This window comes from Aethalodelphis obliquidens, unplaced genomic scaffold, assembly GCF_003676395.1.
Source record: "Aethalodelphis obliquidens isolate GAN/ISIS:26980383/991018 unplaced genomic scaffold, ASM367639v1 scaffold7, whole genome shotgun sequence".
Lineage (NCBI taxonomy): Eukaryota > Metazoa > Chordata > Mammalia > Artiodactyla > Delphinidae > Aethalodelphis > Aethalodelphis obliquidens.
Window position 1 is genome coordinate 1209363 of NW_020837951.1, and position 27301 is coordinate 1236663.

General features: G+C 57.9%; 1 protein-coding gene across 14 annotated transcripts in view; it reads left to right on the forward strand.

Moving 5' to 3' along the window:
• SEC16A (SEC16 homolog A, endoplasmic reticulum export factor) overlaps positions 1-27301 on the forward strand; it is a 33059-nt gene that overhangs the window by 1510 nt on the left and 4248 nt on the right. For 9 of the 14 annotated variants that reach the window (XR_003432395.1, XR_003432394.1, XR_003432393.1 and 6 more), the window contains exons 2-27: positions 2766-6452; positions 8185-8324; positions 10377-10474; positions 12381-12507; positions 12989-13151; positions 13262-13436; positions 14421-14563; positions 15197-15258; positions 15365-15503; positions 15894-16130; positions 17280-17377; positions 17901-17982; positions 18169-18286; positions 18435-18546; positions 18687-18792; positions 19474-19614; positions 20499-20612; positions 20792-20984; positions 21466-21711; positions 22199-22281; positions 23455-23613; positions 25098-25178; positions 25368-25424; positions 25555-25666; positions 26075-26212; positions 26487-26572. Coding sequence is in view for 6 of the 14 variants with exons in the window: in XM_027104269.1 (XP_026960070.1) it covers positions 2835-6452; positions 8185-8324; positions 10377-10474; positions 12381-12507; positions 12989-13151; positions 13262-13436; positions 14421-14563; positions 15197-15258; positions 15365-15503; positions 15894-16130; positions 17280-17377; positions 17901-17982; positions 18169-18286; positions 18435-18546; positions 18687-18792; positions 19474-19614; positions 20499-20612; positions 20792-20984; positions 21466-21711; positions 22199-22281; positions 23455-23613; positions 25098-25178; positions 25368-25424; positions 25555-25666; positions 26075-26212; positions 26487-26572 (6828 nt within the window). In the remaining 8 variants the exon portion in view is untranslated. The remainder of the gene's footprint in view (positions 1-2765; positions 6453-8184; positions 8325-10376; positions 10475-12380; positions 12508-12988; positions 13152-13261; positions 13437-14420; positions 14564-15196; positions 15259-15364; positions 15504-15893; positions 16131-17279; positions 17378-17900; positions 17983-18168; positions 18287-18434; positions 18547-18686; positions 18793-19473; positions 19615-20498; positions 20613-20791; positions 20985-21465; positions 21712-22198; positions 22282-23454; positions 23614-25097; positions 25179-25367; positions 25425-25554; positions 25667-26074; positions 26213-26486; positions 26573-27301) is intronic. The other 5 variants (XR_003432396.1, XM_027104272.1, XM_027104275.1 and 2 more) reach the window with 2 other exon arrangements.

The following is a 27301-nucleotide window of genomic DNA, read 5'->3' on the forward strand; positions in this document are numbered from 1 at the left end:
GCAAACTGAGTCACAGACAGTTGTTCCTAGGTTGATACTTTTGCAGGTTTCAGCACAGCCTGCCTCCCTGCAGTTTTCTCCCCCCGTGCCCTTTCTTAGGGTTCCAGGTGTTATCTTAGAAAGATACAGTAAGAGCCAAAAAAAATCAATTCTTTCTTGTTCTTTGTGACTCGTACACCCTTAATAGCAGTTACTGCAGTAAGTCTCAGAATTGTATGGAAAGTTTTCTCCAGGGTAGGTGTGCAGATTTTAATGTGGTTCCTTCTTGCTTCTGTAAACATCTTTTCCGAGTGTCCTTTTTGCTCCTTGTCATTTTTTGCAGTGTTTAGACACTCCCTTCTTTAACATCTAAATGTGTATGATTCTGTACTTAGAAAAGTTGGAGTCTGTGCTGTCTTTGTGTCCGGTGTCCCCTAGTCTGATAGGTACGTCGCTTAGCAGTTGCCGTGAGGGAGATTGTGGGCAGAGCATAGACTCCCAGGTGCTTCCTGACACGCCGGTTGGTTTACACACTTACGCTTGAGGCGACGGCCCTGGCAGGAGAGGAGCGTGCTCTCAGTATCTCAGTTCAGTAGCCGGGAATTTATTTCGAAACAGGTTGTGTTTATTTCACATAGATCCAAGGCAGCTTAATTGAAGAGCTAGGGTTATGAATAATGCATCTTTAGGAAGGTCAGCTGGTTTCTTTGAAGCAGTCTGCCTTTTTTAAAGTTAGGTGACTTGAGGCTACAGAATGACTTACTGGACAGAATAAAATTCTCTGTAGTCAAAAGATAAATGATATGCCCTTGCATTGTTTTTCTGCTGGTGAATATAAAAGAAGATCAAAAGAATAATGTTCAAGTCAGAAGGTTGTTCCAAATAAAATCGGTCTATTGCTAAAAAGCTCTCAGTTGTCGGGGAGAGAAGGCAAAGCTACTTTGTTGGGAAGTGATAGTGTTTGCTTATAAAATGATTCTTAGTCCAGGAGTTGAGAAAACAATTTTAAGGAAGTTTCTGCAAGGAAACATTTTAAGTATAGATGTTATATGAAATTTAGATTCTGGTAAGATTTCCCTGTTAAACAGCCATAGGGATTAGGGCCTCCCAGAATCCACTGTGAATAGAATTTCGTAAGATTAAACCCAGAAGGGACTTTGAAACCATCGTTTCATTTCTCACTTTATAGGTGAAGAAATTGGGTCACAGAAGGAGCAGAGGTTGTGGCTGAGCCACTCAGCTGACGCCCAGTCTGGCTCTCACAGTGACACCTGGGGAATAAATCCTCTGGACCTGTTCTCTGTGTGTGTGTGTGTGTGTGTGTGTGTGTGTGTATTCTTTCTTTTTTAATAAATGCTGCTTAGTGTGGTTGAGGGTCTCCTGCTGAAGCCTTACAAGGAGGATGTCATGTCCTATAAGATGCGTCTGTTTCACAGATAAGAGGAAGAGGCTCTGCTTCTCCTCCCCTTGCTCCGTATAAAGCTGAGCTGCACACGTTCTTTGTTTTAAAATGACAGCTTAGAACCAAATGAAGTCTCTGATGCTGTTCCTCATGTATTTAATTCCATTAAATTTGAGTGAGTTTCAAAGTGCTCGTCTGTCAGAAAGGGTTCCCTGTTGGCCTGGGATGAGAGTGTGTGTGGGCAGTGATAGTAATGGATTCATAGAGTCATAGGACTCGTTGTCAGGTGGGAATAGGAACTTTCATTTTAAATAACTTTACTCAGTATACGTTTATGCACTTTTTCTTTCGTCTGAGTATCAGAAAGATTCCCAAGTACAGAAACGTTGCGCACCTGCAGAAACGTGGGGGCTAAACCCAGGAGTCCTATCACTTCTTCCTTCGTTGTTGACATTTTTCTGTGATGGGCTCCACTTAATCTGTTTGTGAAGGTTGTTCTGGGGAGAAGGACTGACATACAGAGGAGGGCTTTGTAAAGAGACCACGCTTGGATTTTTGTCTCAAAAGTGCAGGTTAACTATTCAAGATTATACTTAGTGTGTTTTAGTAAAAAACAAACAACAAACAACGCTGCAAAGAGGATTCTATCCCCTTGTTCTCCATAAAGGGTTTACGGGCGCCTCGTTGCTACAGCTCTGGTTATCGGAGGCGGCTTGTTTTGCTAGCGGTTGCCAGCCAGCCACGGTGCAGAAAATGAGACATTTTACAGGGTGGGATGCAAGGCGTTTTAGGTGAATACATTTTAGATGTTCATTTTGCAGCTTATATTACTCTGTCATGCTCTCTCATTAAAGAAAACAGAGGAGCAAATTTTAACTTTTGTTTTCCTTTCAAGATTTAGAATTAACCTGTATGAAAAGTATGATATGCAGTCTTAATAGAGGAGTTGGCTTTTTCTTGGTCTGCGATAATTTACAGGAAAGTGTGGAGGGACTGCGTACCTGGTGTGACTGGCGTTGGCTTCTGCTTGGTCTCTGCCAGCTTGTTGAGGGCACTGTGGAGGCGGTGGGCATTGCCCGTGGGTGCGTAGCTGGGGTACGTAACTGAATCTCGGTGAAGGGCAGCGAGTCATCTCAAGGCACTCGGCTGGCCCAGGCGCAGCCAGCTTCTGCGTCCCGGCCGTGCTGTCACCCCGGGTCCTCCCTCCCGAAATGCCCAGGACAGCAGTTCTCACGGGCGTGGAGGCAGGAGAGGTGTATCCCTCAGGACTGCGTGGTGCAAAAGCGTTTGCAGCCTTTTTCTTCTTTCTTAGTTTTCCTGATGGCAGCCAGGACTTTGAATACATGGATTTTACGCATTAATTCTTTTTCGTTTTCTTTTTCAGTTCAAAGTAAGGAACAGCTCTATCCTGCTTCTTTCTGTAAGCAGCATCTCATTGTGCAGGAGCTCGATCATGCAACCTCCACCCCAGGCTGTCCCGTCTGGCGTGGTCCGGCCGCCTCCGTCCGGGAGTCCTCAGAACATGTTCTGGTCCAACAGCCCGTACAGGAGACAGGCCAATAGTAATGCACCAGTGGCCCCGATAACTTGCCCACTGCAGCCGGTGACGGACCCGTTTGCTTTTAGTAGACAGGCGCTCCAAAATACATCATTGGGCAGTTCGTCTAAAAGCAGCCCACTCGTTGTGCAAGGCCCAGCCCCACCATTGTCTCTTCAGCGTGCTGGTCTGCCTGGGCCACACACAAATGCCGGGGATAGCTCCCAAGGACCCTGCGAGCCTCTGCCGGCCCCTCCGTTGCAGCCCAGGTCAGATGCCAGCCCATTTCCCGGCGTGCTGAGCCCCTCGGCACCTCCTGGGCCCGAGGTGAACAGGAGAGTCGAGGTCGCTCCCGGCCCGGAGCCTGAAGTTCAGAGCCCGCCGTATCCTCCTCAGTACATTCCAGGAGTGGGTCCGGACAGCTGTCGTGTGGGCCATCCACAGGCGAGCACGCCACGGCCCGACAGACCCCTGAGCAGGCCGAGCCTGCACGACGGCACGGCGACACCAGCAGCGCCCCCTTTCCTCCCTCAGCCTCGTCAGCAAACGCCCGGGCAGTGGGGGCCGGTGCAGGGAGGCCCGCAGCCCTCAGGGCAGCATTACCGGCCCTGCCCTGAGGGACCTGTGCAGAACACGGTGTGCCACGCCTCCAGCGCTGGCCACTTTCCCGCTCCGTCCAACCCGCGTCAGGGTCCTGGCCACGAGCAACACGGCCCCCTGGTGTCTTTACCGGGACCCTCGGCCGGTGACGGGAGAAATGAGGCAGTCTACCTGCAAAGTGGAAACCACTCAGCAAATAGCTTTGATCCAGAAAATGCATTCAGGCAGAATTCCAGAGTTGGGAACGCTCGGGCGGGCCAGGAGTTCAGGTTGAGTCCAGGAGTGAATAGAGAGCAGTTGTCAGACCTGGCTCTCATTAACCCCCTCGCTCAGGGAAACAGCCCAGAAAGCCACTCGCACAACCCCCTGGGTGCCGGGAGCAGCTGGACCCTGCCGGAAGCGGGCTCAGGAGCGCTCTCCATGTTTTTCAAAGGAGGAGAGACAGAGAACGAAGAAAACCTCACATCTGAAAAAGCAGTCTCTGCCGGTCAGTCTGACTTTGATGGTTTCTCCCCCGGCCCGGGCCTCGGCCAGCCTCCTGCACACATGGGGGCAGGAGGCGTTTATCAGGCCTTTCTCAAGGGTTCCAGCAGCGAACCCACGCAGCAGGGAGGAGACCCACAGCCTTACTTTTCTCAGTCTGCAGGCATCCGACACGACAAAGCAACCACTAACGCTGCCGCTGTTGACATGTGGGGTGACACAGCACGTGCGGGGACTCACGGTGCTGGTGGCCCGCGGTACGAGAACGTCGAGAACTTAGAGTTCATTCAGAACCAGGAAGTTCTGCCAAGTGAGCCCCTAAGCGCAGACCCTTCCTCCCCAAGCGCTCAGCTCAGATACGGGCCCCTTCCCGGACCGGCTGTCCCCAGGCTCAGTGCCGTGGGCCACGCTGGAGGCGGGAGCCCTAATCTCGAGGCCCCAGATGCGACGGCGCAGCCTGCGCGGGCTGAGAGCGTGTCTTCCAGTTACAGCGGCCAGAGCCCTCGGGGTCTTCCCGGTACAGCCAGGCCCCACGACTCGGGGGGCACGTTCATTCAGCAGGAGGTTGGAAAACCTGAACATGAGGCTCCGGGGAGGTTTTTTAAGCAGATCGATTCTTCTCCTGTGGGAGGCGAGACAGACAAGAACACTGTGAGCCAGAACTACCGCGGCAGCCTGCCCCAGCCCTCGGCCCCGAGCCCCCCAAAACCTACGGGAATATTTCAGACGAGTGCAAATAGTTCTTTTGAACCAGTGAAATCGCACTTCACTGGAGTAAAGCCAGTCGAGGCCGACCGCGCCAGCGTGGTGGGCGAGGTGAGGGGGCCCAGCGCCCACCAGAAGCAGCGCAGAGCGGCCGCTGCCACGCCCGACGCCTCCCCTGGCAACCTGGAGCAGCCCCCCGACAACATGGAGACCCTCTTCCTGCCCCGGGTCTGTGCTCCACCTCTCACCACACCCACGGAGGCCAGTCCCGGGCTTCTGCACGCCGCGGGGCCACCCTTGGAAGCTGTGCTCCCTGCGCCTGAGAAGAGGCCCTTGACCAGGGCGCAGGGGGCTGTGAAGTGTGAGAGCCCAGCCACGACTCTGTGGGCGCAGAACGAGCTGCCAGATTTTGGAGGCAATGTCCTCCTGGCCCCAGCCGCCCCCGCGCTTCACATGCCCGCGAAACCTCAGCCATCTGAAGTGATCCAGCCTCCAGACGAGGGGGTGTGCGGCCAGCAGTCCCGGCAGCCGGGCCCCGGCCCCACCGTGCAGAGCGGGGACGGCATTGGTGCTTCCGAGAATCTCGAGAATCCTCCCCAAATGGGCGAAGAGGAGGCCCTCCCGCCCCAGGCGGGCCCCGGATACGCCAGTCTGCTGTCCTCCCCACCCGCCGAGTCTCTGCAGAATCAGCCAGTCTTGGTCGCCCAGCCTGATCACAGCTATAACCTGGCTCAGCCAGTTAATTTTTCTGTGTCCTCGTTGAATTCTAATGAGAAGAATCAGTCCTGGAGAGATTCTTTGGCGGCAGATAAGCCCACAGTAAGCAGCCAGGCTGCTGGGGGTGATTCTGGAGAAAACGCTCCTTTGTCTGGGACCCCAGCTGGCTCTCTCATCTGCTCGCCTCTGCCGAACCACCTTGCCCAGAGTAATTTCCCACCAGTTTGTGGTACCTCGGAAATGGTTTCTAGCCAGCCTGCTAGTTTACTGGTTCAACAGCCATCTCACCCAGTTCCAAAGAACTTGCTTCCGGAAAGTCAGAAGATCCATAAAGCAGAGAGCGTTCTTCCCGAGTTAGGTACCGGTCCTGCTGGAAGCACAGGCGCGATGCTAGTTCCACCTGTGAGCAACGCCGCGGTCCCCGATAGTAGTAAGGCGGATCACCCCGGCCGTCGGGATGAAGCTTCGGGAGCCCTGGACTTTACGTTCAGTCGGACTTTGGAAAATCCTGTAGGAATGTATAGCCCGGCCCAAGCCGATAGCCCAGCTTCTTGCCAGCAAACCGTCTCCAGTCATCGACCGCGCGGGCCTGGGGCGCATACGCCAGACCGTTTCTACCAACAGGTGACGAAAGCTGCTCAGGACCAGCATGGCCCAGAGAGAGCCCAGCAGGAGACGGCCCCTCCCCCTCCCCCTCCCCAGGGGCCCAAAGCAGCACTTCCAGAGCCTTCAAACCCAGGAGGTCCACCAGGGCAAGGACAGCCCCCAAGCCCAGCCCATCCATCTGCAAGTCCGGCTCTAGCTGACATGGGCCAGCAGCTGCTGCCTCGACCACCTCGGTCCTCCAGCGTGTCCGTCGCATCCACCAGCTCAAGCCAGGCGGCCGCGCGGTCTGACCAGCAGTGGCTGCAGCCACCGCCTCCAGACTTGGCGTCCTATTACTATTACAGGTCCCTGTACGATGGCTACCAGCCCCCGTACCCCTCACCGTACCCGCCGGATCCTGGCACCGCCCCCCACTATTACCAGGTAGGGTTGAGCTTGTGGACTGTTGAGCCCCCTGACCACTGGTTTCTTTCTCACGTCATGTGCCTTGGCGGGGTTCTGTTGGTCAGTTCTGAGGTGACCCGTAGTCAGCCGTCACGTGCTGCTTCGTGAGAGGAGTGCTGCCTGGTCACAGCTTGCTCTGCTGAGCGCGGCCTTTCTCTTGGAAGTCCACGCCGTGCGTTAGCACATTGAGTTGGGTAGAATAAATACCTGATTAATTTGTGCTTAACACAGCACATCCCAACTTACGTGACAGAAAGGACCTTCGTTTCCCGTCCTGCCTGTTGGCTTTCCGCAGACCCAGGGTTCGTGGTTGCACAGTTTGGGAAACTGGAATAGCCTCCTGAAGCTTCTTTGTGGTTTGGACCTTAAAACCTACCTAAGAAGCAACAGGAAAACTCTAGTCTTTCAAATGCCTCCTTCAGAATGAAATTATTTAGGGGAAAAGGTTAGGTTTGGAGTGTAATCCAAATGCGAGAGCTGAGAGCGGCGTAATTCCACAAGCTTCTTTCAGGCACGTTGTGATAGCGGCAGCAGGGCAAGGGGCCCCACTGTGCCACCCAGAGAGCCCTTGCCTCTTTTCACACTGATGCAGGCCCACGAATGCCGTTTAAGTTCTGTTTAATCCTGCCTTAGTGTGAAAAAGTGATCCAGGTGGACACACGTTTGATTACTGTCCGCTTCTCACCATCTCTCGTCCTGGCCAGCATCACCCACGGGCAGCAGAGGCAGAAGGATTGTGGACCACAAGTTTGAAGTCCACTGTCTGACATGGGGGCAGGTGCCGCACTGGAGGCCCTGCAGTCAGAAGAGGCTGAGGGAGCAGGGCTGCCCCGGTGATGGGGCTGCCTCACGGGCTTTGGGCATCTTTGCACATGTGGGAACAGGCACACACCTAACCCCTGAGACCTGGGAACCCTAGATCCAGAAGGAACCCCGTAGAAGGAAATTACGCTGTGCCCAGAGCCCAGGAAGGCCTGGCAGTGCATGGAGGGGCCACATACCTGCTCTGGGCCCTTGTCCAGCAGCTGCGTCTGCATCCCGGTGTCCCAGCCAGCGCCCAGCATCACTTCTGTGGGAGCCCACTTCCTTCTGCCTTGTCTCTGTGTCTCTGCAGATTCCAGTAGTGGTTAAGAACAAGTCCATTTTATGTGATTTCTCGTCCTCTGCTGGGTGATGGTGGAGCGTCAGGCTGAGTCAGGAAGGACTGATGCTGGCTCGTGCCTGGGTCACCTCGTCTCTACTTCAAGTCCCGACGTAGCCGTAGAGCCATGGGGGTTCATCGGTCTGTAATGGGGCTGAAAGCCTCGTAAGGATAGAATACGATACTCCTTTTGAGGCTGCCTGTAGCTTCAGGACCCGTTCCAGTGGACCCTCGTTCTTTTGCTTCCCTGAGATGGTGTCTGAAACGGGACCCGAGCTTGTGGGGTCATGGCACCTATGCAAGTGAGACCTCGGGAGGCAGATGACAGAGTCCTCACGAGTCAGCGCAGGACCCGGGTCGTGGCCCGCTGATGGCGGGCCGTCTCCTGAGCCCGGCCAGGGCAGTCTGTCTTAGGAATGTGGCCGTGGATTTCATTTGTTTTGATTGTTTCGCATGAAGGAAGCCCCGTGTCTGGGGCCCATCCGGAGAGCACCGCCTGTACCGTGAGAACTCGTGCCGGTCGCTCGATGAGTTGGCTCTTGGCATCTAACGGAGGCCTCCTTCTTTCAGCAGGACATCTACGGCCTCTATGAGCCCAGATACAGGCCCTACGATGGTGCAGCCGCTGCCTTCGCAGACAGCTACCGCTACCCCGAGCTCGAGCGGCCCAGCTCCCGGGCGAGTCACTGCTCGGACCGGCCAGCTGCCAGGTGATTGACGTTTATGTTGCCGGCTGTGGTAGTAACTTAGTGATTTGAAAAGGACCGTGTTTGTAAAGAACCGTACAGACCTGTTTAACGTGTGTTTACGTTCTGTGGGTGTGGACAGATGATAGGATGCATCTTTAAATCGAGATAAGCGCGCTGCTGCCAGGTCACGGATGTGTCATCAGTTGGCCTTTGGTCAGACCGGACCCTGTGCAGCGCCACCAGGAAGCCACCCCTGCCCTCGTGCGGGCTTCCTCCCAGCCCGGGCAGTGGTCCCGTCGCCGAGGGACGCACACAGCTCCGCGGGTGCCGAGGCAGCGTTTCCCCCGTGCAGGTCCTTCGCCGCCTCTGGTGACGGGGTGCCCGGACTCCCGGGCCAGGCAGGCGCGGGCCAGAACATGGAGTGGTCTGTTGGCAGCGGCCGCCGCAAGCCTGGGCTCTGTCCCGGGCACTGCCCGCCGGGCTGCGAGGCCGCCAGCCACTCCCTCCCGCTTCTCTCTCCCCTGACAGATCTCCTCTCAGTTTTGCGATCACAGATGAGGCATTTTGAAAGAGTCTTGGCATCATGCCTTCTGCTGAGTAAAAGCTTAGGCAGGCCACAGTCCTCCCCCCAGGGGTGTCGGGGGCTCCGAAGGAAGCGCGGGGCTGCAGAGCCCGCCCGCTGTGGCTCCTCCCGCGCCCCGGGCCCTCGTCTCACCGGGCCGGGTTTGCCATGAGGGTGCAAGGCTCCTTCGGCTCGTAATAGAGCCTGGGCGCGGGTGAAGACCGCGTCCACGCACCACCTTTCAAAATCGGGGCTGCTTTTGCTGCTTCCCACGTCTTCAGTAGCTCACCTGGAGACGAGGCCCTGCCTCTGTGAGCCGGCCCGTCCAGCTGGCCCCCCTCCGTCGCTGGGAGGGACACGCTGAGCCACTGGGCCTGGCGCTCTGGGAGGTGAGACTGGAGTCCCAAGTGGGCGTTCTGATTCGGGGAGAGCAGCGGGCAGGTGTGTTCTAGAAGCCCTGAGAGGCGAGGGAGGGTGGAGGCAGGGGCCGGGGTGCACCTTGCTCTGCCGCTTGTCGCCTGCAGGCCGGGTCGGGTTACCTGGCAGGGCTTTGTTGTCGTGTCCCCACCGCTCACATGGAGGGAGAGCAGCCTCTCCCCTCTCCTGCCCTGTGCGTGTGTGCACACATGTGTGCAGGCCTGCGTGTTGTGCGTGTGCCTGGTGTGGTCACATCCCGGCAGGAGGGGAGAACGAGCCTTGGGTTTCTGCGGCGGAGTCTTTCCTGACGGGCGCCCCGGGGCTGGAGAGGGCAGCGGGGTGGGCGTGCTCTGGCTCTGCCCTTGGTCAGGTCACTTTTCTGGAGCTCCCCCCGGTGTTGGGTGGAGGCGGTGCACTGGGGTGCTCCCTCCAGGGCCCCCACCCAGCGGGTGCTGTCCCTGTGGCAGGTGGGGGGGCCGGACACTCCTGAGGGGCAGCTGCACCCCCAGGAGCGAGCCATTCCCCAGGGGTACACGAGGCACAGTTTAGAATCTTCCTGCCCCGGAAGACCTGATACCTGCCTGTCCTGCTCAGGGTCGGCAGCACAGCTGGGCCTGGGAAGCCAGCCTTGGTCTGGCCCGTGTCGTGAGTCCTGGGCCGTCAGCTGGCAGGGTGCGAGGGCCCTTTTCCCCGCGCAGGACACGCGGGTCGCGGTCTGTGTAGAGGGTGTTACAGTCGGCGCCCGCTTGGTCTTGATAGCTCAGTGCTTTTTGCTTCTGCTGAGCATGATGTCAAAAACGTGAGACCCTGCTTTTAAGCACTGGCTGTATAGCATGCAGCACTGAGCACGCGAGAAGGGTTAGTTCTTTTATGCTGAATGGCACTTAAATAGTTATTTCAACAGATACATTTTAATTTGCCGTATGGTAGGGAATCCTGCAATCTTACCATTGTTACTGGTTCGGATCTCCTGATGAGAATTTTTTCACAACCAAGGTGCTCTGTTGTGAATGCCTGTTGCTCTGGGTGTAATTTGTGTCCCACTTTAAGAAACACGTAATTTGTTTTTTAACAGCACTGTGTGTTTTTTTCAGGCAAGGGTATCCTGAAGGTTACTATAATTCCAAAAGTGGATGGAGCAGTCAGAGTGACTACTATGCAAATTATTATTCCAGCCAGTACGATTATGGAGGTATGTTCAGGCGTTTTCATCGGTCGACGGCCAGCAGATTCAGACCGTTCAGACCGTTCGTGCGGCTGGGTGCAGAGTGGCGCGCTGTGGGATTTCTTAGGAAACCTTCCCTTTTGGTAGTCTTACGATCTTAGCTAAGAGCCAAAATAATTGAAAGTAGTTTGCGTCTAGAAATAATTATATCGCTATTTTTCATTAAGAAATTATATCTTAATTGTAGCGTTGTGTCTGTATCGTGTTAGTAGTTTTCTTTGATTTTCCAGCAAAGCATAATTATCAGTAGTTCTAGAGTATGTAACTTGTCCATATGTGGCTGTTTAAATTGATTAAAATCAGTAAAATGAGGGACCGGCTGCTCACTGCAGTGGCCACGTGTGACGTGCTCCACATGTGGCCAGAGCCCCCACATCACACAGGGCAGACGCAGGACGTTCTGGGTGCCACTGCTGTCTGGCAGTGTGTGCGTCTTGGCACGTGTCCCCTGAGCCGCCCTGCTGGTCCCCCTGCCAGGCTGTGGCCCTCACCGTCCCAACATGGCTACCCGCTTCTGCGTCCCCTGGGGCTCTTCCTCCACTTTTGTGTTTGGACTGCTTCATGCGTAGTTCTGCACATGCTTGCTCAAAGTGGTGTATCTGGTTTGCTTATAATGTTAATGTGCTTTTTTCCTCTGCATTTGCTTTATTTATTTATTTATTTATTTTTGGCTGCGTTGGGTCTTTGTTGTTGCCCGCGGGCTTTCTCTAGTTGCGGTGAGCGGGGGCTACTCTTCGTTGTGGCGAGCAGGTGCTACTCTTCGTTGCGGTGCGCAGGCTTTTCATTGTGGTGGCTTCTCTTGTTGTGGAGCATGGGCTCTAGGCACGTGGGCTTCAGTAGTTGCGGTGTGTGGGCTTCATTAGTTACAGCGTGCAGGCTCAGTAGTTGTGGCACGCGGGCTTCAGTAGTTGTGGTTCGCGGGCTCTAGAGCGCAGCCTCAGTAGTTGTGGTGCACGGGCTTAGTTGCTCCGCACAACTAAGAAGATGTTGGATCTTCCTGGACCAGGGCTCGAACCCGTGTCCCCTGCATTGGCTGGCAGATTTGTCCCCTGCATTGGCAGGTGGATTCTTAACCACTGTGCCACCAGGGAAGTCCCTTAATGTGCTTTTTTTTTTTTTTTTTTGCGCGGTACGCGGACCTCTCACTGTTGTGGCCTCTCCCGTTGCGGAGCACAGGCTCCGGACGCGCAGGCTCAGCGGCCGTGGCTCACGGGCCCAGCCGCTCCGCGGCACGTGGGATCTTCCCGGACCAGGGCACGAACCCGTGTCCCCCACATCGGCAGGCGGACTCTCAACCACTGCGCCACCAGGGAGGCCCCTTAATGTGCTTTTTTAGAGTAATCTAGTTTTGAGAGTATTTTTTAAATTTTGTTTATTTTTTATTCAGGTACAGTTGCTGTACAAGGTTGTGCTAATCTCTGCTGTACAGCAAGCAAGGTGACTCAGTTACGCACACATATACATTCTGTTTTCATATTCTTTTCCCTTATGGTTTATCCCAGGAGACTGGATATGGTTCCCTGTGCTCTACAGTAGGATCTTGTTTATCCGTTGAGAGTATTTCCTAAAGCTCTTTGGCTCACATTAGAGAAAAGAGATACGAATAAAAAAAAATTTTTTTTTTCTTTTTAATCACGTGTGTTGAGAGAAAAACTGTCAGTGGCCGTTAGGTATCACAGTACAGGCAGGACACGGCCGTGTCCTCTGGTGTCTCACAGTTAACACTCCCTGGGGTCGTGCTGATTTTCGGGAGGAAAGTTTGGTTGCTCTCTGAGGCTGAAAGCATTCTTCAGTCCTGGGGTGGCCTGGTTTTGTGACGGCCAGAGGGGTGTCTTTTGCACATTGTACTGACCCATTAATCTCTCGCCTGCAGATCCAGGTCACTGGGATCGGTACCACTATGGTTCTCGGTCCAGGGACCCCCGCACCTATGACCGGAGGTGTTGGTATGACCCTGAGTACGAACCGTATAGGAAGGAAAGCTATGCTTATGGGGACAGGTTGGTGGAATAGATTTTGCTAAGGAGGGTGGGTCGTGATAAGCTGCGCTTCTGCGTCTGTGCCCTCGGGTCTTTGTAATTCACTCAAGAGCTACAGTGGTGTCTGGCTTCCTGGGGGGCAGTCACCATCGGGAGGAACGGGATGAACGGGCCCTCCCAGTGGCTCTCTCCTTGGGCTCTTGGAGGGGGACTGGCCTCAGAACCAGCGCCGCGCGTCAGTTCATCCTCCGCTTCTCGGGTCCGTGAGAGGGGTGACCACCTCAGACGGACCCCCAGCCTGCCTCTCTAACCCTAAGGCAGGGTCTGAACTTGGCCTTGGGATGCGGTGACTCCATTCGAGGGTGGGCTCTGACGAGCGCTGTCCGTAGGATCGGGACTCGCGGCGGCGAGGACCTGGGGGGCTCACTGCCACGTGGCACGGGAGCATGGGCCCTGGAGGTACTCTCCCCGAGCCCCGGCCTCTGCCCCTCTGCTTCCCCAGGCCTGAGAAATACGACGACCACTGGAGGTACGACCCCCGCTTCACCGGGAGTTTTGACGACGAGCCCGAGCCCCACAGGGACCCTTACGGGGAGGAGGTGGACCGGCGGAGCGAGCACTCAGCGCGGAGCCTGCACAGCAGCTTCAGCTCCCACTCCCACCAGGTGGGCGGGCGGGCGGGGGCCGGCCCGGGCCCCAGGGTTCTGGTGGCCGCCTGGGGTCCCGCCGCAGGCGTGGCAAAGAGACTTCACCTGTTTGCTCTTTGCTCTCTAAGAGTCAGGTGTACAGAGGTCGCAACGTGACTGCTGGGCCCTACGAGGCGCCCCCTCCACCGGGCTCCTTCCACGGCGATTATGCCTACGGCCCCTACAGCGGCGATTTCCACGGCACCCCGGGCTTCCCGGAGTACGGCTACCCTGCTGAGGCCAGCTGGCCCTCCGTGGACCAAGGTGTGTGTGGCGAGGCCCTGCGTGCCCACAGGGGCAGAGGGAGGCCGAGGCCCACCTTGGGGCGGCATCCCGAGCCTGGGATGGGAGAGGGGGACTGAGTCGTCACCAGGATGGGGATTGGCAATGGCTTGGCCTGGGCATCCCTGCCGAGCAAGGGCCCTATGCCACCACGTGCCCGTCCTGAGGGGCAGCGCTTGCCACGCTAGGCTGCTGGTGCCCTGTGGGCTGCAGTCTGGCTCACAGGCCTGGGAGCTGCCCGGCCTGTCCATCGTGTCCACTTCAGTGTGGCTCTGACCTCAGGCTCCTCTGCCACGTTCTTGGGCAGGGCCTCCGTGTAGCCCCAGTGCCGACCACACGGGTCCGTGGATCTTGGAGGGAAACTTGAAAAACTCCAGTTCATATGCTTATCACGCAGGCCACGTTCTCAATTCGCCTTTGAGATATTTGATCAAATGCTGTTTCTTGGAAAACTGCACAAGTATGTGAAGTTTTAGAACATGACAGTATAAAATATAAAATAATGCACTTTCTTAAGGCGTTATTTGATTAAAAATTTCCCCTCCTGTCTGGCTTGAGGTGTTTCACTCCTGGTCGCTTTCCTTGCCGCTCCCTCCGATGCCCGTGGTCTGAGGGTGAGGCTGTGACGAGCACTCAGGGCGCAGGGGCTGAGGGGCCACCTGAGCAGCAGGAAGCACGAGCACTGCTTGCTGTGAGCCGTGCCTCCTGGCGGCTCTGAAAGGAGCGTTCTCAGCTTAGAGGAGAGTGTTCTCACTTTAACGGTTAGGATGTTTTTCTGGCATATGTTTAAGTTCTGTTTTTTAATAGGATATTTAACAATTACTAACTACAGTTGAAAGTCAGTTCATCTTGATGATCTGTGATTCCAGCTGCATGGGCATCTGGGAAACCTCAGCTGTTGATTTAGTTCAGAAGCGTTAAAAAGTGACCTACGGGTTGTTTCTTTCTCATTTTATTTAAACGTAGCTCCATCGAGACCAGCTTCTCCTGAGAAATTCTCTGGGCCGCACACCTGTGCCAGGTTCGGTCCTGGGGGTCAGCTCATCAAAGTGATTCCAAATCTGCCTTCAGAAGGACAGCCTGCGTTGGTTGAAATTCACAGCATGGAGGTAATTCCACGGGGAGAAGCTGCGCGTCGCCCTCCAGGTTGCACGTGCTCTGCAGTGTGTCACCTTCCGCTCGTGTGCTGTTGTCTGAAGACACAGGCTTGGGAATGTTTACTTCCGCGAATCCTCAGTTTGTCGGTCGTTTCAGTTCTGCTTGGTCATCTTTCCCTCCCGGACTCAGCATTTTCAGAGTCTGCGCTGGGTGTCGTGTTAGACTTGGTTTTATTGTATGTTCCTTTTCTGTCTTTAAGTGAATTCCTGACTTTGGGGTGAGGACCCAGCAGGACTCATTTTACTGCTGATTCTGGAGAGCGGGCAGAGGTGCCTCAAGATCTCGGGGGGCTGGTGCGGGGCGCCCTGCTCCGTGCCCTGGCAGGCCTCTTCCATCACGTGCATCCAGGCCCTGCCTCAGAGTCTGGGGGGTGGGTCTCACTGCTTAAACAGAGTTTGAAAGTCACTGTTGTGGAACAAGTTGCCCATACTCCGTGAGGGAGGCTTTGCCTCCCCACTTGGAGGGACAGGCCGTCCTGAGGATGGCGTCCGTTCCTCTGTCTGCCGATGTAGCCAGGCCGGGCGTTGACCTGCCTGCCCCCGTGAACAGCTCTCTCTCTGTCCCCTCTCCTGTCCCCACCTCAGACCTTGCTGCAACACACGCCAGAGCAGGAGGAGATGCGGGCGTTCCCGGGGCCTCTTGGCAAGTACGTGCCCCACGATCGCGTCCGCGGTGCCTCTCCGCCGGCGGTGCCGAGCACGGCCTCGCAGGTGCAGTGGCTGCTGTTCACGGAGTGTGTGTTCTTTTTGCAGAGATGACACCCATAAAGTGGATGTTATTAATTTTGCACAGAGCAAAGCTACAAAATGTTTACAGAATGAAAATTTAATTGACAAAGAGTCCGCAAGTCTTCTTTGGAGCTTTATTGTTCTGTTATGCAGACAGAACGGGGTACGTGTCTCCTTCCTTGAACCGCTCTTCTCGTGGGCCTCTAGTCCCGGGAGTCCTCAGCACCCCCGAGGAGGGTTAGGCGGGACTTCTGCGCCAGGCTGCACCGTCCAGGGGCTCCCCCAGGACGGGTGTCTCGGCGGTGATTTGGGGACGCGGCAGCCAAGCGGGGTGCGTGGTTTGGGGTGAAGGGCGGTTTGGGCTCCCGGTCATCGGCCCGTCCGGTGCATGCGGCCTGCCCGCCTCGCTCCCGGCCGAGGCGGTCGAAGTCGCTCGCCCGCGAAGGCCCTTCATGGGCCTCCCCCGACCAGGACCGGGGTCCCGTCACTCCCGCAGGAGGGTGCTGCTTGTGGTTAAGCCTGTCTCCCTTCCTGCCCCTGCTGCCCCTCGCAGACCGTGGTGGGCACGGACATCGCGGAACTCTTGTTACGAGACCACCGAACCGTGTGGCTTCCTGGGAAGTCGCCCAGTGAGGCCAACCTGATCGATTTCACTCATGAGCCTGCAGAGCAGGTGGAGGAGGAGTCCGGGGAGGCCCAGCTCTCGTTTCTCACTGACAGTCAGGCCGCCACCACCCTTGAGAAGGACACGGAGCGGTTCCGAGAGCTGCTGCTCTACGGCCGCAAGAAGGTGAGCGGCCCGAGCTCGGGCGCGGGGCGGGGGGCAGGGCCTGCTCCCAGGGCGCCAGCGTCTAGAGCGGAACGCGCTGCCGGGGTCTTGTTCTGCAAAGACTGTCTGGCACCTCGTGTGTCGTGTCTCTGAAGGTGCGAATAGTGGCTTCTCCAGCGCTGCTGGTGTCAGACGTGCAGGTTCCGTTTTTAGTCATCTGACAGACGCGTAGACTGAGCTCAGGCTGCACCCCTGCCGTGTGTAGTGTGTCTCGGGGTAAACACGTGTGCGACACAGAGGCAGCGCGTTCTCACGCAGTTGGGGTGAGCTCACCGCGCCACCGCGAGTGGGTGCTGGGCACAGCCCGGGCCCAGGTGGGGAGCGCCTTGGGGACACGCCCCGGTTTTGCTCTGTGGGGCACCTGGTGGTGCAGCGGGCGCGGCGGGGGGCACAGTTGGAGCGCCTGCTGGGCTCTGGCAGCGGGGGTCTGGCGGGCCCGGAGTGCTTGGCACTCTTATGTCACGATAGACTCAGAAGACGCATGTTCGGTGAGTAAATGGTCTTAATGTGGCCGTTTTACAGCTAGTTGAAATCTTCTGATCTGTTACATTTAATTACCATTTCTCTGTTGCAACGTTTCTGCTTCCTGGTCACAAGTTTTCTAAGTTGTGGCCCAGATCACTTTGGATACAGGGAGGCTGAAGTAATCAAGGCCCTGTTGGTGCTGAGCACAGGCCCTCAGGGCCCAGGGGTCACGCGGGGCCTGGGGAGTTCACGTCCCCCGGCCTTTCTCATGGCGGAGATGACAGGTGGGAGAAGGCCGTGCTACCTCTCCGTCGTCCCTGGTTCTGACGGTGTGCTCGTCCTGTGCTGGTGATGAAAGCGGGGTTCCTACGCGGAGACCCCCTCCCGCAGGGACTCTGCGGCTACAGCGAAAACGGTGAAACTCGCCCGCTCCTCGTTTTTGAACTGGGAGCGTGTGTTGGAGCCTTTGATCCGCTTGCTTTTCCACGTGCAGCCGAGCCCTCTCCTCCTCCGTGACCGCGTGTGACGACACACGTCCCGTCGCTCCCGCTGTTCTCGGGGTTTCCTCCGTGACCGCGTGTGACGACACACGTCCCGTCGCTCCCGCTGTTCTCGGGCTTCAGGGAGCCTCTCGCTGCTTTGCAGGATGCTCTGGAGTCGGCGATGAAGAACGGCTTGTGGGGTCACGCCCTGTTACTTGCCAGCAAGATGGACAGCCGGACGCACGCCAGAGTCATGACCAGGTGAGGAGTCCGGGCGTGCCTGCAGGCGGGGGTCCGGGCCTCGTCAGCTGTGGGAAGCCCCCGGTCCCCATACTCTTGTCAGAGGAAGCTGGGGAGTCCCGTCTGCCACCCACGGCTGTGGGCGTGCTGGGCCCTCTTCCTCGGGTTGCGTTGCTAAGGGAGTTACTTTTTTTTTGTTAACTTCAGGCTTTTTAATTCTATAAAATCTCAGCAGGGAGTTCCCTGGCAGTCCAGTGTTCGGGACTGTGCGCTTCCACTGCCAGGGGCCCTGGTTCAGTCCCTGGTCCGGGAACTAAGACCCCGCATGCCGCGCAGTGTGACCCGCCCCCCCGCAAAAAAATCTCAGTGAACTCCATCGTCTGCATCCTTTACAGCCTTTTAAAGACATTGCAGTGTGTACACTTGGCCCAGGTCAAGCATCAAGCCAGTCACCAAAGCGTCTGAGATGAGACCAGACTAGTTTTTCGTGTCCTGTTTACTGAACCAGGCTGAGTTAGGGCTTTCTCTGTTCACGTCTGCCCAGGTTCGCCAACAGCCTTCCGATCAACGACCCTCTGCAGACGGTCTACCAGCTGATGTCCGGGCGGATGCCAGCCGCGTCCACGGTCAGTATGGGGGTCCTCACGGCAGCCTCCGCAGCTCAGTCATCTGTTCAGAGCCCGCTCCCAGGAGGGCTCGCCTCCCAGGCGCGAGGCTAGCGTTTCCATCCTGCTCCTGGAGTTTGAGCACTGCAGAGTTGAGCTGGCAGTGTGTTCCAAGGATGAGGGTTTTCTGCTTGTCTCTGGTTTCAGTGTTGTGGAGATGAGAAGTGGGGAGACTGGCGGCCGCACCTGGCCATGGTTTTGTCCAACCTGAACAACAACGTGGACGTGGAAGCCCGGGCGATGGCCACAATGGGGGACACTCTGGGTAGGTCAGACGCCGACGTAGAAGGCGGGCCTGGGGCTGCCGTCAGATGCTCGGGAGCCCGAGACCGTCCCTCCGTCTGGGGTGTCTCTGAGCGCTCCGATCTCCGGGGGGCCTGTGGCCGAGGCCCGCCTGCTTTCTGTCCCTTCAGCCTCGAGAGGGCTCCTTGACGCCGCACACTTCTGCTACCTCGTGGCCCAGGTTGGATTTGGGGTTTATACCAAGAAAACCACGAAACTTGTCTTAATTGGATCAAACCACAGGTGAGGAATTGCATCAGTATAGTGGCATCCGCTTCCCTTAGAAAGGAAAAGCCCCTCCCTTGGCTAACCCAGACTGGCGCGTGGAGCGCTGGCCCTGCGGTGACCTGCTCAAAGGTGATGGCCGCTCATGTCCTCCACAGTTTGCCATTTTTAAAGTTCGCGACCAACGAAGCTATTCAGAGGACAGAAGCCTATGAGTACGCGCAGTCCCTGGGGGCGCAGCCCTGCTCCTTCCCCAGCTTCCAGGTGGGTGGGGCCCCACGGCTCCAGCTCCGACGGGGGTGGGGGGGCAGGGCTGGCGGAGTGGGTGCTGACAAGACCACAGTCGTTCAGGGGTTTTATTCAAAAAACGTAAAGAACAATGAAGTGTTTTTGGAGATGTTTGATCTGTAATGTTCGAGAATTAAAGTTTGCCGAATTGAGAATTTTGTTAGCATTTTGGTTCTTAATGTTTTATGTATTAAAAACTTTTAGTGTTTGGTTTCAAGTACTTTTCTATCAGCTGTGGACCATGTTTCGGGAGGGTGGTATCTGACCAGGACTGTGCGTGTGTGTCTGAAACGGGGCAGAGCGTCAGTGCCAACAGAGCAGGGTGACTGCGCTGGCGGCTCCCGAGAGGCGGTCATCGCGGGGCGCGTGCGCATGGCGGCACCTCGTGGTCACTCCGTGGTCACTCGGTGGTCGAGAGCCCTGACGGCTCTGTTAAGGGTGTTGAAGAGAGAAAGTGAGTTTCTCAGAAGCTTAGTTGTTTCCCCTGATGTAAAGTAGCTCAGGGAACGGGCCCGGCTCTGCCGTGGGCAGGCATTGGGGACGCACAGGAGGGATGCGAACGTGCAGGGTAGCGTCAGCCTGCGGGAGGGCACAGGTGACGCTGGGGACCAGTGGGGGGCATGCAGCACCGCTCAGCTCGCCGTCTGTCTGTCTCAGGTGTTTAAGTTCATCTACTGCTGCCGCCTGGCTGAGATGGGGCTCGCCACGCAGGCCTTCCACTACTGCGAGGTGATCGCCAAGAGCGTCCTAGCGCAGCCCCGCGGACACTCCTCAGTGCTTCTCCGCCAGCTGGTTCAGGTAACGTCTTCCTCGACGTCGCCGTGCCCGTGCGCCACGTGGGGCCACGTGGGGTGCTCATGACCAGAGGGCGTGCGGGACTGCCTGCTCGGCCCAGTTAAGATCCTGCATGTTCTCGGGCATAGTTGGTGTTTTGCAGTGCAGCACAGGAGCCCTTGGGGCATCCCGTGTAGAGACTTGGAGGTAAGCCTGGGTGTGAGAAGGACCCCGCCTGCAGGAGGCTCGTGTCTCGAGGCATCCTCGCCTCGCGCTTAGCGCTGTGAGGTTCTGGGAGCCGCAGCCTGGGGTGGGTCCCGGCTGCGGCCCCGCGGCCCCCGGCTCTCGCTCCGGAAGACGGAGACCGCATGACCACCCTCCCACCTGCACCCGGACAAGGGGCGCCGCGTCAGTGTGTTCCTCTCCTCCTGGAGCTTCGTTTTTGGAATCTGTCCATGTGATACCAAAAATGTTTTTATTACGGGAACTTCGGGACACCTGCAGAAACAGGGTAATTCAAGAACCTGTTTCCAGCTGGCAGCTTCAGCAGTTAACGCGAGGTCAGGCGTGTTGGGCCCGTGCCCGCCTGCTGCCCCCCAGAGCGTGAGCATTGCCAGGGCGGTTGGCATCTCAGTGAGTGGAGCTGAGCAGAGGTGGGCTCAGCTCCCGCGGGTCCGGATGCCGCGGGCTCCGTGCCGTTGGCTCGGCGGGCTGGCGCGGTGGGTGCTCGCGCTCCAGGCGGTCAGGGACGGGCCGCGTGAGCCCGCCTCAGGAAGGTCCCCGCAGCGGACGAGGGCTGCGCCTCTGACGTTGCAGGCGCGCTTGCTCCACGTCCCAGTGGGTTTCGAAGGCACGGTTTGGCCGCTATCACCTGTGGGAACAGGGTCTTCATCTGCCTGTGTTTCCAGGTCGCCTCCCAGCTGCGCCTCTTCGACCCTCAGCTGAAGGAGAAGCCGGAGGAGGAGGCCGCTGCGGAGCCTGCCTGGCTGGTCCAGCTGCAGCTCATGGAGAAGCAGGTGAAGGTGCGCTGGGCTCCGGTCGTGGGGCCCGACGGGGAGCCGCGTTCACGCGGAAGGTGGCGGGTGTGAGCAGCTCAGCTCAGCGGCGCCCGGTGCCCGGCGGGGGGGACGGTGCACCTGGGCCATGGCGGGTCCGCGCGGTCGGCGGCCGGCATGGAGACCCTGAGGTCCTTCTCCCTCAGGAGGGCACCGCGGCCTGGAGCCTGGACAGAGCCTTCCCCCCACGCTGTCCCAGCTCGCCACGCTCCGAGGTGGGGCCGTGTGACGGCCCAGCACCCGTGCAGCCGGCAGGCCTGGGCACCGAGAACGCGCTGCTGGCGCCGCCAGTGCCCAGCGCTGACCACTTGGGCCAGGATGTGCGGCTGCTGCCCTCAGGTGAGCCCGCGCCGCCCTGGGCCCCTGTTCTGAACGTGGAGCGTCCCTGTCTTGGTGCCCAGAGGGTCGGGCCATCTGTCCCCACCTCGGCCCTCTGCTTTCTCTCTGTCCCTCCCTCCCTTGGTGTGAGCCCACTGGTCTCGCGGCCTTAAAGGTCTGGCTGAGTGGGCGGGGGGTGCAGGAGGTGCGGGGGGACTCAGTGAAGGCAGAGCCGGCCCTGGGCCAGGCGGCCGCTCGCTGGGCTGTGTCGGGGTCGTGCTGCGGCTTAGAGCCCACGCCCCGTGCTGTGCTGAGTGAGGTCCTCCCCTCGGCCCTGAAAAATGTGTGTCCCGCTTCCCTAAACCAGTGACAGCCCGGCAGCTTCAGCCTTTGTGCTTGGACGGTTGGTCCCTTGGCCCTCGATGAAGGAAACATGCCCTGCGGAAGTCACTGGAGTGAGCACGTAACCTCAGGCTTTCTCTTGTCCGCCGTCTCCCCGCAGCTCCACTGACGCTCCCCGACGGTCAGCCGGCCTTCCCCGCCAGGGTGCTGATGTGCCCAGTGCCACCACCCGTGGGCCCTGGCGAGCTGGGGCCTGGCTGTGGACCCCCAGGGGCTGCACTTGGCCTTCCAGAGCCCTCTGGGCCTGATCCTGTGGCTCCGTACCCAGGGCCTGGCCTGCCATCTGGTGCACCATCTCTCCAAGAGACTGAACATCTGCTCCCGGAGGCCAGGAGCCAGGACGCAGGTGGGTCTGCGAGGTGCCGTCTGGAGACCAGAGTGAACTTGGCTTTGGCGTTGAAGGGGCTAACTGGTAGGAGAGACTTAAGTCGTTCACACTTGGAGCAAAGCACGTTCCTTAGTGTGTGCCGAAAGTTCTAGAAGCTGATTGAAGATCGGTGACTTGACCTTTTGTTGGGATGTGAGGTGGGAGTGGGTGTCCAGGGCGTGGCCGGGGGGCGCCCGCCTGCAGCCTTTGTAAAGGCACTGGGGAGGCCGTGACCCTCCTTCTGGAGGGCGGTCTTGTCCCTGACCATCTGTCTACTTGCACGGCCTGGCTTGAAAAGAGAAACTATTTTCACATATTTCGGAACATTCCATTCTTGAAGCCCACATCGGGAGGCGTGGTAGGAGGGGCTGCGCGTGTCTCCAGCAGTGTCTCTTGGCCGCGCCTGCTCCCTCTGCTGTGGGCTTGGTGATGCCGCCGTCACAGGAGCTCTCGTTTCCCTTGACAGGAATGATGCCACAAGAGGCACCCGGCAGAAACGCGCTGTCGGAGCTAGGAGAAGAGGATTTTGGTGGAAAATTTGCTAATGTGGTACTTTCCCACTTCTTTTTTGTTTTTTAAGCTATTTTTCATGAACTCCACTGAATAAGTATTCAAACTCTTTGTTCTTAAGGTGTAAGTAGAAAGATGATACTTAAAATTATCAGATTATCTCTTGAATCGTTTCTTAAAGAGAAAACTTGAATCCTTAAAATGTGAAGAGCTGATGAAACATTAATGGGGAAAAGATAATTTAATAGTGTAAAGATAGGTAGTTTAAGGAGAAGAAATGCTCATCTACAATGAAACTGCCTTGTCGATTTTAACTTTTCTAAAATGGAAAAACTTCCCTGATTTCTGCATCTCTTTCTACAATAGGATTCGTAAAATTTTCAGTGGTGTTTTTAAAACCAAGATTCATTTTATCAGACATGCTTGATATAAACACCACCTTGGTGTGCTGTAATCCCAGTGATGGGGGGTGGGAGGATAAACGCTTTTATGTAAACTGCATTCTGGAAGCTTCTTTACAGATACCCTGCTCTTCTTGGGCATCCCATCAGCAGGCAATTGCTGTAGTCTAAACTCTCCTTACGTGTTCCACCGTTAAAATATTCTGTCCCTGTGAAAGTAAAAATGAGAGTTAACTGTATTGAAAACAGTCTCAACCAAGGGATAAATATTTTTTTAAATGCTTCTATCTTTTATTTTTTTATTTTTTATTTTTGCGGTACGTGGGCCTCTCACTGTTGTGGCCTCTCCCGTTGCGGAGCACAGGCTCCGGACGCGCAGGCTCAGCGGCCATGGCTCACGGGCCCAGCCGCTCCGCAGCACGTGGGATCTTCCCGGACTGGGGCACGAACCCGCGTCCCCTGCATCGGCAGGCGGACTCTCAACCACTGCGCCACCAGGGAAGCCCGCTTCCATCTTTTAAAATGCCCACTGCCACCCCCTCTAACCAGTCTTCTCCTCGGTGCACACACGTATCCCATCTCCTCCGGCCCAGCAACCCCATAGAATTCCCGAATCCGCATCGTGAGCGCCGTGATGCTCCTAGAAGACGTTGCCCTTGAGTCCAGTCGGCCCTGGGGAAGCGGGGGGGCCGCTCTCCCCAGCCCCTCCGTGCCTGGCTCTGCTCACCGTAGTGGCGTAGCCTCTTGTGGAGTCTTAGGAGCTCCTGGGGAGGTGCCCCCGGTGAGCCTGCTTCGTGTTACCTTGGGACAGGGCTCCTCAAGGACGTCCCAGGGCTCCGAGTCACCTCCGGGCTGGGGGAGCGCTGGCTCAGGGGCCCTGCAGCCGCCTCCGCCTCCGCCACTGACGCCCACGCCCGACGTGAAGAGACCTGTCCAGGCAGCCAGGAAAGAGACCAAGGAGCCTAAGAAGGTGACTCCCAGCCCCCAGCTGGGCGGGGCCGGGGGCGGGGCCGGGGCTCCTCCCCTGTCCTCACGCTGAGGCGAGGAGAAGGAATGTGTTTCTGTTTAAATCAAGCCAGAGGGGCAGTGAGCGTGTGGTGAAGCGCGAGTGTTTGTGTGTCCGTGTCCACGTGTAAGCCCGCCAGCTCAGAGCTGGAGCCGGGCCTGCCTCCTGGACGCCCATGGGTCCAGGGCCCGTCCACACGCTCCCCAGGGGGGTGGGCTCTGCCCGACCCCCGTCACCACTGCTTGGCTTCGGCTCTTCCCGAAATTCCCGCGGAGGAGGTGCCTCCTTGGCGTTGTGTAGTGAGGTCGCTCGTGTGCGCACGCGCGGTTGTACGTGTCCTTTCTCCCAGCGCAGGGCGTTCGGGGTTATTGGGGATAAAGCCCACGAGCGCTCTCGTCTGTGTCTTTTGGTGGCAGATGCACTTGTTCCTCTTGGGTGTAGCCCGAGGTCACAGGACAGCTGTGTGTGTGGCTCTAAAACGTCCTGCCAGCCCGTCCTCCTCAGTGGGTTACCAGGCACCCCTTCCAGCGGCCCCGTCCTCACCCCGGGGGCTGCGTTGTCGGCCATTGTGCTGGGCTTAGTGACACTTGGCTGTGGGTTCGTGTGCTTCTTCCCCCTCCACGTCCTCAAATGTGTGGGGCTGGCTCAGGTCTCCTCCCGTCCTTCGTGGGGTCCTCAGAGGTCGGCAGGCGTTGTTGCATGTTGTGGACGCAGGTCCTGCCGGATGTGCGTGTGTGCACACCTCCTCCAGCCTGTGGGTGGCTTTTAACGGCTACTGTCTTAGGTAAACACAAGTGTGATTCAAAACATGCGCGGGCCGTGAGGTAGAGCAGGACCTTCAGACGGGGTGTGACGTGCAGGGGGCTGCTCCCCGCCCAGCACGGGGCCGTCCGCTCTGCCGCAGATTCAGAGAAGCGGGTGAGGGGGTGTGGAGTTGCTGCTGCCTTTTGTGGTAGACGTCAAGGGCAGCGTATGAAGAATAAAGTCAATGTCCCTGAAGCCTAATCTCTGCCAGCCTCCGAGCACGAGGGCCTCTTCATAGAGCCCACGCGGACTCCCCAGCCGTCGCCACCCCTGCGAGGGGATGTCTCAGGCCGCTCATTTGTTGGCATTCAGACGTGAAACGCTCCAAGAGGCGAGCTGTTGTTGTAATTTTTTTTAAGTGTGGTAAAGTGTACAGAAAACTTACCACTTTCACTGATTTAAGTGCCTGCCTCTGGGGCCTCAAGCACACTGTCGTGCACCCGTCCCAGGACTTTCTCATCTTCCCAGACTGAAGCCCTGCCCCCCAGGCTCGCTGCCGCCCGGCCCACACCTGCTTCCTGTCTCCGCGGCTTAGCCGCCTCCAGGCGCGCGTGGGCCACACAGGCTTGGTTGGCCCTTCTGTGTTGGGCTCCTTGCGCTCAGCGCCAGGCCCTCAGGGTTGTCCTGGTGGTTTTTATGTCCAGAGCAGCGACTCCTGGTTCTCTCGTTGGCTGCCTGTGAAGAAGAGGACAGAAGCTTACTTGCCAGACGACAAGAACAAATCGGTGCGTCCTGCCGGGTGGGCCCGGGGGGGCCAGTGGGTCCCGCAGCGGCGCATCCGCCTGCCTGTCTGCGTGGAGTGACGGCTCCGGAGCGGACCTGAGCCGGCGCCTCGGAAGCAGTCAGGTTCTGATTTCTGATTCTGTCCAGCTTTTGCTACTGAGTTTTCTTTTTACCTTTCACAATCGTGGCAGATCGTCTGGGATGAAAAGAAGAACCGCTGGGTGGACACGAACGAGCCAGAGGAGGAGGTGAGCCGGGATCCAGGCGCTCGCTGTGGCCGGGTGGGGAGCCCCGCCCTGGGCAGGGGCCTCCGTCTGCAGGGGTCTCCGTGGGCTCCGGGTCAGCGCGCAGACCCCGCACTGGTCTTTCCCTCCGCAGAAGGCGGCTCCGCCCCCACCTCCAACATCCCTTCCCAAGGCTCTGCAAGCTGCCCACCCTGGCCCTGGAGGGCCCCCCAGACCCGCTGTGAACATGTATTCTAGAAAAGCAGGTAACGACGGCCAACCAGAAATCAGAGTTCACTTGGGTAATTTGTTTGTCCTACAGGCGGGCCAGAGTTCAGCGATGATAACGTGCCCGCAAGGTGGTAGTTAGTTTCCCACCAGGAGGAGGACTGGTTTTCTGAGGATGAGTCCCCGGGGGGTGGGGGCCAGCTCTCTAGAGAGTTCAGCGTTCCTGGGCGGACCGTCGTATCACTGGGGAGCTCAGGGCGGAGCGGATGCGATCGGCCGTGCCGTGGTGTGGAGTGGGACCCCTCGCCCAGGCAGAAGCCAAGCAAGTGTGCCCCAGGAGGGGCCCCCTTCCGGGCCAGGCCGCCCCCGGGAGTGGAAGCCTGGCGTGGTGCTCTCCGGACCCCAGAAGGACGGCGGGGTGACCTCGCTCCCTCTCCCCGTGGCAGCCCGAGCCCGAGCGCGCTACGTGGACGTCTTGAACCCGGGGGGCCCCCAGCGGAGCGAGCCTGCCCTTGCTCCCGCGGACTTCTTTGCGCCACTGGCCCCGCTCCCAATTCCCACACACCTGTTCGGACCAGACCCAGGTAGGCAGCGCGGGAGCAGCTGTCTGTGTGCAGCTTCCGACCTTTGGCCTCTTTCTGAGAGCCTCTGGCCTTAATCCTCTTTTAAGAAGAAATAACTGCTCACCCACACGCAGAGCGCCCGCGGTTCCCCTGTGCTTGTCTGCGGGCTTGTTTCCCTTGGCCTGCCTGAGGACCTGGGTGCAGCTCTCCCCTGGGGCTGTTCCCTTTGGGCCCCAGCGACGGGGGGTGGGGTGGGGGGGACGAGTGACCACCTCCCCCACTGTCCCCTTCACAGATGCAGAGGAAGCACTGCCCGCCGAGGGGGCTGGCAGGGAAGGGCAGGCACCGACGGGGGGGCCGGAGCCTGCCTCGGAGCCCAAGGTGAGCAGTGCCGTGGGCCCGGGCGGGGGGCCGGGCAGTGGGAATTCGCCTCCTGCCCCGACCCGAGGCGGCCCTGACCTTCTCCAGAGTCTCGTGTACACAGAGCTTACGGTGTGGGCCACACGCGCATTACCTAGTCATTTTGTCTTGCTGAACTTTTTACAGTGAAGAGGTTTTTTTGAATGATTATAATGTGTATGTGCAACGCAGTCGTTCAGAGTTTGGTCTCTGAGGTTGGTTGGACGTGGATTTCAGCCCTGTCTTCTCCAGTAATTAGCTTTTTTTTTTTTTTTTGCGGTACGCGGGCCTCTCACTGCTGTGGCCTCTCCCGTTGTGGAGCACAGGCTCCGGACATGCAGGCTCAGCGGCTCAGTGGCTCACGGGGCCAGCTGCTCCACGGCATGTGGGATCTTCCCAGACTGGGGCACGAACCCGTGTCCCCTGCATCGGCAGGTGGACTCTCAACCACTGCGCCACCAGGGAAGCCCCAGTAATTAGCTTTTTAAAGGTGGGGGTCCCTCAGCGCCTCTGAGCCTCAGCGTCCTGCCCTGTGGATGGGCCGACGAGCGCGCAGATCGCAGGGCCGCGGTGGGGCTCACGGCAGGCGCTCAGTAAGGATGCGCTGTGGGTGTTGGAATAGCAGGTCCTCGCGGCACCCTTTCACGACCCCTCAGCGGGAGCGCCCCGTGGGGTAGAGCGGGCCGTCCTGGGTGGTCCTGCCTCGGTGGG